The 17,171-nt window shown below is 28.7% G+C and overlaps 1 protein-coding gene across 4 annotated transcripts in view; it reads left to right on the top strand.

Annotated features, from left to right (window-relative positions):
* The window catches only part of LOC135928180 (uncharacterized), a 48,771-nt gene extending 39,188 nt beyond the window's left edge, over positions 1-9,583 (top strand). For all 4 annotated transcript variants that reach the window (XM_065464555.1, XM_065464554.1, XM_065464557.1 and 1 more), the window contains 2 exons: positions 931-1,588; positions 2,055-9,583. In XM_065464555.1, coding sequence (XP_065320627.1) covers positions 2,093-7,282 — 5,190 coding nt within the window. In that variant the 5' untranslated portion in view covers positions 931-1,588; positions 2,055-2,092 and the 3' untranslated portion in view covers positions 7,283-9,583. The remainder of the gene's footprint in view (positions 1-930; positions 1,589-2,054) is intronic.
* The last annotated feature ends 7,588 nt before the right edge of the window (positions 9,584-17,171 follow it).

Below are 17,171 nucleotides of genomic sequence, written 5' to 3'. Positions count from 1 at the left end.
AAGGGCTATTTTTTTTAATTTGAAAAATCTGATTTGATAGGAAATATATTCCAGCATGTTAAGAGGTATCTTTATTATGAATTTCAGATAAAATTGCCCTGAAATTTTGAAATACTCTTATTTTATATTAATTTTTATATAGATTTTTCATTTTTTATATAAATAAAAAAAAAACAAATACACAAAGGTGTCTGAAATTCATAGTGTGTGTACTCTCCTCATCCCGGAATACATTTTCGATCAAATCCGATAGTTCAAATTTAAAAATCGCTCTTAAAAAATGATTTAAAATTAAGAAATTTTGAATCCCCATGAATTCCATATCCCAATACGACATATATGATCTGATATGTAACAACTCTTAATTTCCTATTATAAAATCAAAATAAGTACATCAAATAAAATTGTATACATTTACAAAATAAATTACAATTATATAATATACATTTTTAGAATATAATTGTAAAAATAATTTTATAAAATGAAATTTTTAAAAAACGAAACCAGTATATTATTAATGTTTTTTAAAATTGTAAAAAAATAATTTTTTTTTTGCGGTTGATATTAACAAGATGGCCTTTTTTCCCTTCATAATTTTTGGATTTTTACATTTTATTTTATAATATTTTATTTCTTTTACATCATAAAACATAGAATTTCTATTCGAGAGTTATATATCGGGCCGGGTCATGTTTAAATTTCAGTGAGTTGAATGAAATTCGGGAATGGTTGAAATTTTTAAAAAAAAATTGAATTTTCAAACATTTTTTTATTTATTTACATATATTTTAAAAAAAATGTAAAATTGTTTATTATTTTCATTATTATTGATTGATTTCTTATTTTTATTTTATAATTTTAAATATTCAATAAATTTATATATTTTTAATTTTTTTAATATATTTTTAATTATTTTAAAAAAAAAATTAGGTTAAAGACTGAAATTGGAATTGAAGGGCAGCAAGGCGGCACTTACTATACCTTTAAAAAAAGAGAAAATTAAATTCCAAAAACAAAACAATTAAATCCACAAAAAAGGGAATAGATAATTTTAAATTTTACTCACGTCCAAAAGAACATTTAAACAAAAAACAAATATCCAAGATAAAGGAATGGGCGAGAAAAATTGTCGGATTTAGGGAATAAATCAAAAAAATCATTTAATTTAAAAAAAACAAAAAAATCATTTAAAAACTAACTCAATTAAAAACGATAATTCACCTTCCTCAAAAATCAATTAAAAACTTCTTTTTTTTTACTTGGATTTTTTTTTGTTGAAGAAATCCAAATTTATCAAAAAAAAAAATTATCTGTGCATTTATATTAATTGTTTTAATTATTTTATTTTATTTTTTTTTAAAAAAAATATTTATTTCCACCATTTACCTGGATATATTTGTTAAAATCATTCCATTGTTGTCTACGGGTTCGCGCGATAACTCTATTATAAATAGGTGGAACACTCCATATTCAAACACAAGCTGACATTCGAATGATCGATTCATTTTTCTTTGGCGATTATCGATGTATAGTCGCTAAATGACGCTTGGATAGATCAATTATAAATCATGATATCGCTCCATTGAAAGTAAAATTATATTACTTAAACATTATAATATATATGCAAAATTAATATTGTGTGTTTGAATGGTAGTTGATGGAGTCTCAAGTGGCCACACATTAATGAGGAAGGCCATAAGAGAGTTATAGTTTTTGACGGGGAGGGGAGTGGGGTAATTTCAATGATGATTATATGAATTTGTTAATAATGAATTATTCTGTAATTTCTATTTGCATGGTAAAAACTTGGAACCCAAGTTGATTTTGGAGCCCAATACCTGTAATATTTTAGATAATTCTTTTAAGAGATGGTGAGGGGTTGATCTTAAAGAGCGTTATGATATTATATGATGTTAAAAAAAATTACCAAGAAGTATAACTATGGTGATATTTTTATATTGGCCTAACTATGTTACATTCATTTCAAGTTATCGTTAACTTAGATATACATTAATTATATTAAATAATTATATAATCATGTTATATATATATAGATAAGCCCAATTTTCTCAATGCTACACACACTGATCAAATGTCTTTATCATTCTCGATTATTCCTAATCACTTTCATATGCCAATCCCACCTAACATTACTTATCACCGCCCGTTTAATAAACCGTATCCCAACATAAAAACACTCAACATGAAACGATCGATTAAAAATAGCCATAGTGTTTGCGAGCAACTTCCCATCCCTCATTCTACACCTGGTCTAGCTGGTGAATTAATGAATGCTAAATACTTATATAAAGCTGATTCTGGAGTGGGATCCATAGAGAAAAGCACGATCTTCGAATACGAAGATATCGATGAGAAGGAGGAAATTTCGGAAGAGAAGGTAGGGTTGGGCTTGGAAAATTGTAAGGACATGATGGAAGAGAAGCATAAAAGATTAACTCACACCCCGGCTACCGTTAATCATTTTAACGAGCATTTGATAGAAAAAAATTTCGATAATAATCAATCGATTCTTTACAGCATTGGTACTGTTAATGGCGCGGGTTCGAAAAAACGAAAGCAAATTGCACCAATAAGGTTGCACCATGGTCAAGGCAATTCCAAGAATTTCAAAAAAACTAACATGAAATCCAAAGAGCCTCTCGCTGAAGAAATGGATTCGCAACTTATCTCTAAGTCCTCTCAAAGTGAGAAAGAAATCACGAATTGTCCAAACACAAATATTATGGTTAGTCATAATACTAATTTTACCCTAAAAGAAACCAAACCGGGACCTGAATTAAAATCGAAACCGTCATTCATCGCCAACAGTCAATCAACCCCGGTTACTTCTTCCCTTTGGGATACTGCTACATTTGCTTCTTTTGATACTTATCTATCGGCAGCTAACTCAGCAAACGTTGCTTTATATGGTTATGGCGCCGCAGCTCCCTTTGCCTTCCCGCCTTTTTTTGGGACTGGTTCCTCTAACCCTTATTACCAATACTTCATGCCCGAAACCAAAGATAAATCATCGTCGAAACTTGATGAGCCAACCAGCTCCCAAGAGTTTTCTCTTGGTTCACATCTCCCATCACAAGCTAACGTTCTACCTCATCCCTTCATGATGTATGATATGCCACCCTTCTTGGCTAACTCGCTTCAGCAACAGGCCCCAACCTCCCAACACCCTCTCCCGCCCCCACCGTCTCGTATTTTTAACCATGATGCTTTTTGCGAGCTGTGTAACAAAGAATTTTGCAACAAGTACTTCCTCAAGACGCACAAGGCTAACAAGCATGGTGTGTTCGATATGGCATCCCTCAACAACTTTTATACTAATAACCTTAATCTATTCGCACCCCAATTTGGACTAGACCCTTCTTCATATGAGCCAGCCACTACTAATGCTGCGGAAAAAATAGAATATAATTCTGAAAAAATAGAAGTGGGTACCAATTGTGAGAATAGGGATTCAGAAGCTGAATTCGACAAGTCTCAAATTCTCTATTTATTAGAGACAACGCAAAGCAACATAGTTATAGAGCCTAAGCCTCCTGAGGGTTTTAAAACCCCACCTCAGATAACCGATGATGCATTTCCCAATTTTAAGGATGAAAATGTTGTTTTGGATATATCGCCATCAATTGATGATCACATAAACAACGATAATAGCAATTGCACTAAAAATGATTCTGTTGTAATAAAGAGTAGTTGCGATAATTTAAATGATCCTTTAAACGTAACCCAATCAGTTATAGACAAAGTACAAAAATCTCCCGATATTAGTTCCTCTAAATCTACCAGTTTAAACGTTCAGACCTTCACAACTCACGCAAAGTCTCAAAGCACTCCTCCCTTTTCTTCCTCTTTTCATCTCGAAAAACAATCGGCTGACTTGACAATGCCTAATTCTTCGGGGGAATCTTATTGTGACCTTTGCAGAAAAGAATTTTGCAACAAGTATTTCCTTAAAAAGCATAAAAAGAATATACATGGTATCGTTACTCCTAACGAGCCTTTCTCTAACGAATCCAATAATGTCAACAAATCTATCAAATCAGATTCATCATCTCAAATATCTTTATCGGCTGACGACACTATCCTTCCCTCAAAATGTGAAAAGTCATCCACTACCCATCAACACCCAATCTATGATTCCTCTCTGGGATCTACCTCTCCAAATCCTACCCTAACTGATGAAGCCCATAATGCTATAATGAACTATCAAAGCAGCAATCCGGATAAAGCCGACGATACTGATAAGTGCTCATCTAACAAAATCATAGTTTCTGGCTCTAAATATCCCTGTACGAAATGCGATAAAAGCTTTAACAACATGCACTTTTTGAGGTCCCATTTGTTCAACGTTCACGATCAGCCCATTGATTTTGGGATAAAAAATCCTAGCATTATTATAAACCACAAAAAAGTTGGGGAAGAAAATGTTGAAAGTTTACAAAAATCATTAAAAACCGTTGAATCGAACATCAAAACGGTATTTAATCACACCGACAGCCAGAGAACCGAAAACTCGCACACGAACAACAAACTAATGGTAACCGAAAAGCCGATCACAATCAGTTACGAAGACGATGAGGGTAGTATTATCAAAACTGAATCATGCGAAAAAGCCAAATCTCTAGGTTCAGAAATGATAAAGAAATTAGAAAATGTGACCAGGCACTCTATTTCGAAGTTTGATAATGGATCCGATCAGTCGTTAGAGTTTAATAGCTTGATGGAATATGATGATGATTTTGATACTTCTTGCAGCAATACCATGAAATCTAAATCTAAAATAAAATTGATATCTGCTAACCATTCAATACACTCGTATCATAAAAATATTTCTAGTGGCGGGTTTGAACCCCCAAAACACATATATAATCGATATTATAATTCAAAAGATCATTTTTACCATCAATGGGGTAGCAGCTTTTGTCAAATTTGTCAGAAGGAACTCTGCAATAAATACTTTCTCAAGACTCATATGGTGAAAATGCACGGGGTTTCTGTTGAAGAAGCTAAGCGGATTTTAAGAAAACAAACCTACGCACACGGTTCAAACTCTCTATCAAACTACAAGATGGGTAAGAGTTTAAATCAGTGGGTTTCAAATCATTCATCAAACAAAAAATCTTCGGGTTTTTATAATACTAAACACGTTGACCACGATCGCTCTAACACCGATAATACTTGCAATAATTGCATCAAAGAGGAGCCCATAGATGTTTTATACAAAAGTAACTGGGCTAAGAGCAAAGAATCGGCAATTTATCAATCTCCTCCTAATCACGAATCGGTCGATAAAACGGTTAAGGCAATCAACAATTTCGATGATATGAAGTATTACCATCCTTATTTTCAATATTTTTATCATCCCACCCTTTTCCCTAACCATATGATGATGCCCGAGGTAGCTTCATCCCAATCTTGCGCGATGTCCACTACCTCGTCCTTACTAAAGACTTCCCCCCGGCATCAACTTTATCCTAAGGACAAAAACTGTAGGATGAATCATGTGATCAACAATACTCAACAACCATCATTCCACTACCCTAATTTTTATGGCTCCAATATATTTCCTCCTTCGCAATGTTCTTCTCAGCCCATACTTATGTCTCACAAGTTTGCTTCACCGTCTTTCAAAAATATAGGGCTCGAACCGAAGATGATTGCATGTCCCTATTGCGGCCTGTTAATCGAAGACCCGAAATCTTTGTTAAAACACCTTTATCTGGAACATCCAGATGAAGATGTAGATCCTTCCTGCATTAACTCTTTTCCTTACTACGCTCCTTCTACTTGTTTGGACCAAAATGTTCCACCCTACAATTTCTCGAATAGAATCAATCATTATCCATCAAATACCAAAGATATGGCCAAAAGATTATCCCAATTTTATATTAATCAAGATAATTATTCGGCATACCATGGTAGTCATAGCGCTCAATCGCACCAGCATTTATTATTAAGCAATTCATATCAATCCGACCCTACAATTCCTAAACACGCTTGTAGAAAATGTGGTAGATCTTTCAACTACCCGGAGACTTTATTGAGGCACCAAAAATCGCACCTCTCTCAAGATAGACAACACAAAATAAATAAAGGTATTTCGGTGTATAATGATCTCACGGATTCTGTTAAGAAATCGGAAATTAAGGCTCAAAACAGAAAATATATTTCAACAACGAGAGCAGAAACACTTGAATCTCAGCCAGCATTACCAAACGATAATGCTGACTCAAATATTAAATGTAGAGGCAATCGCGCTGATATTTTTAAACAAAGGTATCCGATGACAAAATACGGCATGGACAGAGTTTACGCTAGAACAAACTATCAAAATAATTATCACTACCGGAACAGGGTTAAACGATCCATGTTCGACAAATTAGGAAGCCTATATAGAAGGAGAAAAAAATTCCGCAAAAGATGGAATTTGCGCACGAAATTTAATGGCTCAGTCAAATCCGATTTATCTCGTAGCAATAAATCCTCTATCGACTATACTGAAATGCCTATTTCATTATTGAAAAATCCTGGCTATCCAAACAATTATGACTCGAGCAATAAAATTATCAACTCATCTACTATGCATCCTAATAACGGCGATATCAAAATTTCTTCAAAATTAGTTTCGACTACCTTAAGTTTATCTTACAAGCAAACTAAATCCGCCAGCAATATAGACCATGACATGGCAAAATTGTCAGTCACCAAACCAAGCTTATCCCTGAATTCACTAGTCACATCAGCATCCATTACAAACGTTGGGGTTACAAAATCTACTTCACCTGGCGATTTACTTGCATCTAATTCTGACAATAATCAAGTCTCCCCGATAAATAAAGAAACTAAACGTCTGCCTTCATCTTTTTCATCTCCTCAAATTTCTAGAGATACTATAGACATAAAATCGCTTTTCATCGAACCTTTGAATAATACTAATTCCCCATTATCCAATGACTCAATTAAGGACAAAATCATTATGCAACCATTCATCCTAAAAACTTATAATAATTCTGACAGCCAAAACGCTTCTATTTTTGTGAAAAACAGTTTGGGTGACACGACCGATCGCTTGACCCATAATTCCTATTCGGCGGCCGAAACCTTCCTCATAAATCACATTTCTCGGCGGGAATCAATTTCCGCGCACGTTCCGCTCATCCCTTCCCTCGTTTATTTGCCCGTAATTAGCGAGATCAAGGAGAAAACTATAGCTCTGTTTACCTTGGAGCCATACCAAGAACCACGCGCCAAAAAACTTCAATAATTTTTTTTTTTGATTATGAAGATTAACATGACCAAAACTTCTCTAAGACTCTATATTTATTATTTATCGAAGAACATAATTAATTTTTCCGCTCTACCTCAAATAAATGACAAATAATACGTCAAATAATTTAAAAAAAACTATTTTTTGAATAAGCTTTACAGAATTATTATACTATTTTTTTTTACATTATAAAATTATAAGAATTGAATTTGATTAATTAATATATTTGTGGCATAATATAATATAATTTTTTTTCACCTTTATACTTTAAAGAAGAAAAAAATATTTTGTTTCTCTTTTATAAAGAGATAATTATACCTTTCTCATTGTTTTTTTGGAGGAAAATAATTTATATACCTAGCGTTCAGCACCCCCCCCCCCTTTTTTTACATACTCGAAAAGAGCAACTAATCTACTTAAATATCCCCTCATTCATCTCGCTTCTATCTCTGAAGTTTTCTAGATTCTTTTAGATTTTAAAACCTACTCTCCCTGTAATCTATTGGCACCCAACTCCGAACAATTTTAATATATCCATCTCCCGGTGTTGGACAAGGTGTTAACTTTCATATTTGGTTTACTTGTAAATACTCATTTCTTCTTTTAAATACCTTCAACTTTTAACATTTATTATAAAATATTTCATACTATAACTTTTCGCTCATTTTTTTGTCTTTTTTGGCGTTAAGAAAAATAAAAAATATTTTGAAATATTTACAAAAACGCTATTCATAATTAATATATCAAACAATTATTATATTTTTTATTTTAAAAATTTTATATTTTTTGAAAAAATCGGTTAAGATTTATTTTTGCATTATATATTTTCTTATTCAATATTGTCTCCCATTTTTTTTTACCCCCCACCCCCAGCTTCCCCGCATTATACTACCTAAATATTTGGTTCGGTTTTTTTTAAAAAAAAAAGCAAATACATTACTTTTTGGAATATTCACTCATCTTCGTAAACCATTTTACCCCTGTTTTGAATCATCTTTTGAAAACCATTTTACCCCTATGTTGAATAAAATCTATATATCCCGATTAAGGTTCAAAGAAATAAAGGATCACCATTCTCGACAGCGATAATAACAACTACCCTTTTTTTCAAACTACTCTCCTTCAATACCTCTAAAATAAAAATATACGAAATTATGTATTTTTTTTGACCAATTAATTAGAAAATAAAAAATATATTATACAAAAAAAAATAACTCAATTTATGTCGAATTTTGTAAGACAATAGAAAAAAAAAATCAATTAATATACTTTATTATTTACAAATATTGAAAAATATATTATTTTACGTTTTATGATTGAATTTTATTTTCACCATTTTTTTTTATGCCAACCTAATCCTTCCCCTTTTCTTAACTGCATAAGTTATTAGTTAGCAATGAATTACGACCTTTAACAATTTATAATTTATTAAACTAATTAAACTTCCCTCTTTACTAGTTACCTTCAAGTAAATCTTATGCCCTTCCCTTTTTATATTTAAAAAAAATATTTGCCAATAATTTTAAACTACTACTATATGAAATTCACTATTCTCCTTTTGGATGCGTTATCCATATTAATTAAATTAATTAAACTGGTCCAATTTGTTTCATTTTTAAAAAATAAAAAGATCCAAATTTTAACATCTTTCCGCTAAAATTTAAAATATATTTGGAAATAAAATTAATTTAAAACTATGACAAATTTTTTTATATATATTTTTTTTTCATTTAGCGAAATTTTATCAAAAAAAATAAATAAAAATGATTTTTTTAGTACAATTTTAAATTACAATTATGCGTTATCATTTATTGTATTGGATCATTTCCGTAATTATCCAAAAATTTGTTGGTTTTTTTCTTTATTTCTTTCTTTTCTAATCAACTGGATAGGTTTTTTTTTATAATTATTAAATCATTCTTTTTTTTAAGAAAAAATAAAATTTCACATTTTAAAAATCAAAATACTTGGACAATTAAAAATTCCTCCCTAATTTTTCGTTTAATGGTATATAATATATGTTTCTCCCATTTTTTTTCGTCATCTTTGTATATCATGTAGTTATATTGTTATCATTTTTTTTTATTTGGATCACTTGAAGATGGTGTAACAATAAATGATAAAGTTTTTTTTCCAACTTTGGAACAATTTATATAATACATATACATACCATACCTAATAATAATTTACCATTTTTGTCCCAAAATATATATCTACAAATTGTAAAACTTTTATAACATGTTTATATATAATGATAATAATTTAAATTGATCTTTATATTATACATATTATATCAATATATCTAATTTAATAAAGACACTTTTAAAAAAAAAGAAATAGTACTTAATAGTCAGATCTACTATATATATCGGAATAGTAATGTATTATAAATCAGAGACCTGCAAAAATATCATTTGCACTGCCAGGCATGGATTTTTTTTTAAAAATTGCAGAGATCTCTGATATATATAATATAGGATAATTCGCTCTTTTCAACGGGCTCATCGGAAAGATAGGAGTGTTAGACTTATACTTTTATGGATTTCCACTATATATAGCACATTATATAGTAACTTTTTTTACCTATTTGAGGCAACCTAAAATATGCCCTCCGACAGATGTTTTGCATGTATAATCAAATGATGTCGTTTATGATTTAATAAATTCCATCAGGCTTAAACGTAATAATCTATTAGTGAGTTCATGGGTGTCGCGCTTAGCTGCGAATGTGCTCCTTTATATTATATTTCTTTCAGAAAGTTTATTTTTTTCAAATATAAATGAGAACCTATTATGACTCAATTTTTAAATCACTTACCCCTAAAAGGCCAGTTTCACATTGCCCTGTCATGGTTATTAGCCGGGATCTTAATATAAATATGTTTTCTAGTCAGGGCCTGAAATTTAACGTTAAAATTGGAAAGGTTTTAAGGTAAATTTACTATCTATTTTGTTTATTAATATTTTTCACTCAGAATTAAATGTTTATATCTTTAAATGTTTTAAGTATACGAAATATTTGATTTTTCTGCCGAATTTAGTATAATAATCAGGTGTGCAACCAATGATGAGGGAGGGATCTCCCCCCATCGCAAATTTGCCTGAATATCATTTTAAGCTAATAGAGCCTTTATACACTCCCCAGCCCCCTCTCCCCCATAAATATATAGGAAGAGGAAGTTTGAAAGAAAAATTAATTAAAGTTAATAGAATTTTAAAATAACTATCATAAATTAAAATTTAAAAAAATAAAAATAAATTATTTTTCAAAAAATCTAATATAACCAAAGGCCTGCAATAAGTGGACCTCACGATTTCTAATAAAATTAATGGGAAAAAACCTACCTAATAGTGCTCCCCCCCCCACTCCTGGATACCCCTATGATTATAATAGTTTGCTTTAATAAGCTTTATAAAAATTATTATACATTATCGCCAAAATAATCAAAAAGAATATAATCGATCATAATTTTTGTAAACAAAATATAGTTATAACCGAATAATTTCATATCATATTTAATACCTCATTAATTATCAATTAGTATATAAAATTTTCTGCACACTTTGGGAACGAGAGATTTTTCGAAATAATCTCCTGACCCGGCAGAAAACTATTATATAGAATTTTACCTAAATGTATTAAACTTGTATCATATATCACTTAAATCTTGTGAATTATTATTTTAAACCTCTATAAAGTATCATTTTAACTTTGCCCATAAAAAAATAAAACCCCATCGTTCGAAATGATATTTTGAGGTAATATGTAGCATTTATTTATACTATTATTCAGAAAGGGAATTTTTTTTCTCTTTTAAACATGCTCTTTCCACTTGATTCTTTTCATATTTTTATTAAAAATTTCGTATGATATTTGCAAGAGACCTTCGCTATAATAAAACGATGCAAGGAGGCCTCACCCTATTTTAATTTTTTAACGCTACTTTTTAAAAGAATCTCAATGTTAAAAATATGTTTTATAGAGTAGCGTTAAAAAAAAATAAACTATGAATGATGGGGCATAGATGAAAAAAATATTATATTATTTTTTTTCGGTTAAAAAAAAAGTATAGTTTTAATTATCTATAGACTTTTATCAGATTTATGTGTTCTAGAAAAATTTGAAGTTGAATATATAAAACAGAATCATCTAAAATTAAAATGTTATTTTATATTTAATTAATTAAGATTAAAAAAAAGAGTTCTTTTTATATATCTTTAAAATTACAAAAAAACATCTTTGATCTTTGTGGTATACATTTTTATTTAAATTCTGGCATATTTTTTTATTCTATTTTTATGTTTTAATTATAAATATAATATCATTTGACTTTTTTTCAGAAAATTTCAGGAATTAATATTAGTGTATATTTAGTAGATTGGTGACCATTTTTATCTTAGTCGTGTTTTAGGATTAAAATAATTATATTAAAACTATATCATTATACAATTCTCACATTCATGTTAATTTAAAAAAAATATATATTGTATAATTTGATAGAATAATTTAATTAAAGTTAAAAATTTTATTATTATTTATTTTTAATATGGTATTTTATACTTTTCTTTATTTATTTATGTCAATCATAGTTTTGAAATAATGTTGCTATTTTCTTTAAAAAAAAATTTTTTATTGAAAAATATGATAAAATATTAAATTCAGCGGCATAACCAAGAGTGCGAAATTTCCTTCCCCATCGGAAAGTTCATCTTCTCGTAAATATCATTTTAAGCTAATAAAAAAGCTTACCCTATACCCCCACCCCTCCATCTATAAATATGTATCACTATCAAGAATAATTTGAAAGAAAAATAAGTAAAATTTAATCATTTTTTAAAATAGACTATAATTCAAAATTTTTAGAAAAGCAGTTTTGAAATATAACATAACCAAACTCAAAAATGAACCTAAAGATCTAATAAAATTTATGAGGGAACCCCAACCGCCCTCCTTGATAGTGTAACCCCCCCCCCCTTCTCATGTGAAATTATGGATACGGAAAATATTAAATCAACCACTTGTAAAATTATTTTTTATTTTACAAATGAAATTCAACTTGTATATATCCAATATTAAGCCGCTTGTTTATACAAAACTAGAATGATATTGTTCATGAAATTCTATAATGACCCTATATGATTTAAAATGAAACCGTTTCCTACACTTTCTAGAAAAGGTATTAAAATTTATGTTTTAAAAAAGGAAATATTTATGACCAGAAAAAATTGTTAAATTTGGCTAAATTTTAACTTTATCATGGGGGTTCACATCCACCTATTTACCATCGGTCCTCATCAATAAAATATAAGCCCTGCCCTGTCCATGGTCCAAAAATTGATTTTTATATTTCCTTCATATTCTCCCTTTTATTGACTGATTGGTTGTCACAATTATAAAATGAACAAAAAAGAATTAAAATGTTTTTAGAAAAATAATGAGGTATGAAATATTTTACATTTTTTTTCATATATAAATTTGGATAAAGCATAATTTTTGATGGGTATTGTTTTATTTTTTTCATTTTAAATCATTAATTGAGCGCGTTTTATTAAATTTAAAATTTCTGACTTTTCCGGAAATGCATTCCAATATGTGTGTAATACCCACCCTATAAATTTCAGACAATTTTATGACAAATATTGTAAGATACTTTAATATTAACTTTTCATAATTTTTCCAAATATATTTATTATATAAATTAAAATTCTTCAAAAGTTATTGCAAAATTCTCTGAAATTCTTAGGGTGGGTATTCTACACATAATGGGAATACATCTCCGGCATAGGATTTTTTAATTTAATAAGAGCTTCAATTAGTGTTTTAAAGCAAAACCTACTACACATGCCGGACGTATTAAACTATCGCCTTACCTAATTTTGTAATAATGCAATAAAATAGACAGAATTTTTAATTTTATGATTTTCAAGGATTTTTATCTAATTAAAACGAAAATTAAAACACTTCATGCATTAAGTATTCTAGTTATTAGCTTAAGATTTGAAACTGAAGCCTGGATCAGATATACAGAGCAAGAAAATATTCCAAAACACAGACGGATCTTAGTTTTACAAATCAATACTTTGTTGCATATCAAAGTAATTATATCTTATAAAATACTAAACATTTATTTTATTTTTTTAAAAAATATTTAAAAAAATTTATGTTAATTTTTTCCTAATCATATTTAATCGTCAAAGTTTACATTTAACAGAGAAAACAGATCAATAAATTAATAAAATATTATAACATAATTTTGAAAGTATAAAAATAAAATAAATTCCCTATGGTATATTATTGTTGAGGTTATTCAATCATTTGATTAAAAAAAATAAAATTAATTTTGTATAATAGAGGAATATTTTGAAAAATTTAATAAGATTAAAAACTTATAAATTTCTTATAATATCTACTATATAGTACAATATATATATTAAGTGGTATATCCAAAATGGAACGTTTTTGCGAAGAAACTCTTATGATGATCTTGGCCTCGAGTCTGGTCCACCATAGCAGTTTAGTTGATAATATATATCTTTTAATTAAGATACTATTGGAATTATTAAAGCTTTTTGATATTTAAAAATTGATATATTATTCATATTTATCATTCTTAAGATCTTTGATGATTTTGACCAAAGATTTACCGTCTAGCTCCCGTTTATTCTACTGTATTTTATTTAAATTATAATTTTCTAGTAAATATTAGGGTTGGATTCTATGAAAAAATAAAAAAATTTTAGAATAAACTAATTATATGTTTAATAATAAACATACATGATTTCGAATTTTGGTAGAATTAACAAAAATATTATAAATGTATAATTAATTATGATATAAAACCAATATTAGGATGCACAAATAATAAGCGCATTATAAAATTGAAATTAAATCATAGTACCATGAAATCCCTATCAGGTCAGTTCACCAAAAATCTTATAAACACCATTATTTTTTTCCCCGCCAATGTCGTTTTATAAGAGTAATAGATCAAAAGTAATATCGCTTAACCAATTTTGCAAATTATTTCCCCGAAACTTTAACAGCAAAAACAATACACGACCCTATTATAGCAATTATTTTTATTGCGATTACATATGCACAAAGTCATTATCGCGAAAACATTATTGCGAAATTATGAATACTCCACTATTGGGGTTACACGATAATGACTTCCAACTATAAAATTTCCCGATTATTGATTCTCGATTCACTATACAAAATTAGCGATATTTGATTAGTGATATCGTCTTCGTAGAATAGTTTTTCTGAATAAGTATTCACTATAGAGGTTTCGCTATAAAACCCATTCTTTCAGGGGTATCACCCTTTATAATCTCAGGGGGCTCAAAATATAGTTTCCCGAAAAAGTGTTTCATGATAAAAATTTCGCTAAATTGGCATGGAGCGCATGGAATTAGTATATTGTGCTCGAACGTTATTTCAGAAAGTAGCAGCTATTGCTGATCCTTTTCAAAAAAAATAGCGCGGTACTTTTACACTATTTATCTAAATCGTCAGATGGGGATTGTGTATTTGCATATCCCAGTTTTTACAACACCACAGGGGAATATTTCTTAAAATTTACCTGTCACATTTACAGTAGCGCCGTATTTTTTCCTCATGGATGCATAATTATTATAGTATAATCTTAGAAAATACTTTTATACTTCTTAAAAAGTCGAGATGAAGCAATAATAAGCTAAATTAAAATATAAAATTAAAGTACAATCTATATCCCGAAATGTCACGAAAAATCAAAACATAATTATAATAATAAACAGTTTTAAAAGCCATTAATGTATAATGAATCACGTGATCTGATTTTTATATTTTGTTAAACAGTATATGGTAGAACATTTTATTCTTAATATTATTAAATATACATAATCTTCCAGTGTAATTTCGCTTAATTTCATTTATCTCTTTTTTCATAGGCATATCCAGGATTTTTCAGGGGAGTGGGAGAGCTGTTGGGTGGTATTTTTTACCATAAATTTTATTGGGGGTCTTAGGATCATTTATTGTAAGCTTTGGCTATATTTGTGTGTTAATGCTCAATTTGAGCTGATGTCTAAAAACGGTTGATTCAATATTGTATCCAGATAATATTAATCAAGCCTAAAGATTGTATTCATAGATGGGACAAAGGTTTGAGTATCGATTATCAAAATCTCGAGGCTTAGGAAATATTATTTTTATATTGAGTTAGCCGTTTTATAAAATCGGCTTAAATCGAACCGTTTAACAACACTAGAGCAGACTATGGCAACAGTGAACTTATTTTAAATTGCATATCTATCCAAAATTGGATCTAAACAACAATATACCCTGCTCATTCATCAGAATGATAATCATAATACAGGACAACAAAGATTTATGTTATATATTATTATCTATGATGTAGAAATCATATCCAAAGTTTTCAGTGACAAAAGTGAAATTGAATAATTTTTTAAATTATTTTATATGTGGAAAATATATAGGATGTGGAAATCTGATATCGCAATTTTTTTTATATCAAGTTCAGTGGATCAAACAATATTAATTTGGAAATATATCATTTCATTTATAAAATAATATTGTGTAAAAAAAATCAGTATATTGCTTGAAAGCTCAACCTGCACAGTGTTTATATGATTGAAATTATCTGAAATTCATAGTAAGTAGGGGAGACCAGGATTATATTGTCCATAATAAATTGAGAGGATATTTTTAAAAAAAATGATAACTTATCAAAATAATTTAAACGTTGTTTTATTCTTTATATATATGTATATAAATTACTATCCCATTTTTTTCTAAAATCTAAATTTAAAAAATTTTGAATTATGAATTATGAAAAATACATGGGGACGTTTTACCTTTACTCTTTTGTTGGGCATGTTTAAGCCTATAATATTTTATACATTTTATTCTTATTTATCATAAAATAATACAACAAATATAGTAATAATGTACAATAATATTATTTAATCACATTTATTACAAATAAATAAGGAATCAAAATAGCAATAAGATCCATGTGACCAATCTCGGCACTGGAACCAATCCTCATTTTAATTCTATATATGATAATTTTTGCCTCAAACTAGAAAGCATTCATTTTCTTTAGTGATATTCATATTTAAGCTTTTTTTAACTTTTCTATTTTCCGCTTGTATGTAAGTCCTATTTTTATTTATGATCAATTCTATTTATATGGAGATGACGTTAGAACTGATGATCATATTTCTAGTGGTTTTTTTTAAAGAATTATAGGATAGGGAGTAATATCTTCTGGGCGGAAATCTTTCATTTGAGATTTTAAACTTAAAGGCTATCTTTGCGATGATGGCATTATTATTTCAGATAAATTTTTTCTAATCTTTTTTAGGTCTTCATTATTGTTAAAATATAAAGGATTCGAATTTTTATCATTGAAAATTAAAGGATTCGGGAAAAATACCCTAAGATTTCAAACCTTCGGAATACTTGAAGCTGAAGTAGCTTATAGAAGACCACTCCCGGGATATCACAAATGGTAAGAATTTTCCCTGAGCGCATTCTCATCCATGCATTTTAGGCACTATTAGTTCAAATATACTTTTATCAATAGGTTGAAGCTTATAAATGCAATAAGGACAATGCCGTAGCCACGGGGGAATCAAAAAAATATTATTTAGTTATTAAATTTAAACCACCCTAAATGAAAATACAAAATTTCTATTAGAAATATTAATTATTTAATTTACACCAATTATTAAACAACTTATGAAATCTGAGCATAATTATTCACTATATATTTTTGTGGAAAAATCCAAGAAAATTTAATAGGAATCATTAAATTACAATGTCTTTCTACGAAAGCATTAATAATTATATTTTATATACTTTGCTACAAAATTG

Source organism: Gordionus sp. m RMFG-2023, chromosome 4 (assembly GCF_954871325.1).
Source record: "Gordionus sp. m RMFG-2023 chromosome 4, tfGorSpeb1-WG-v2, whole genome shotgun sequence".
NCBI classification, from domain to species: domain Eukaryota; kingdom Metazoa; phylum Nematomorpha; class Gordioida; order Chordodea; family Parachordodidae; genus Gordionus; species Gordionus sp. m RMFG-2023.
The sequence above is the reverse complement of the archived record's forward strand: the minus strand, read 5'-3'. Positions and strand labels throughout refer to the sequence as shown.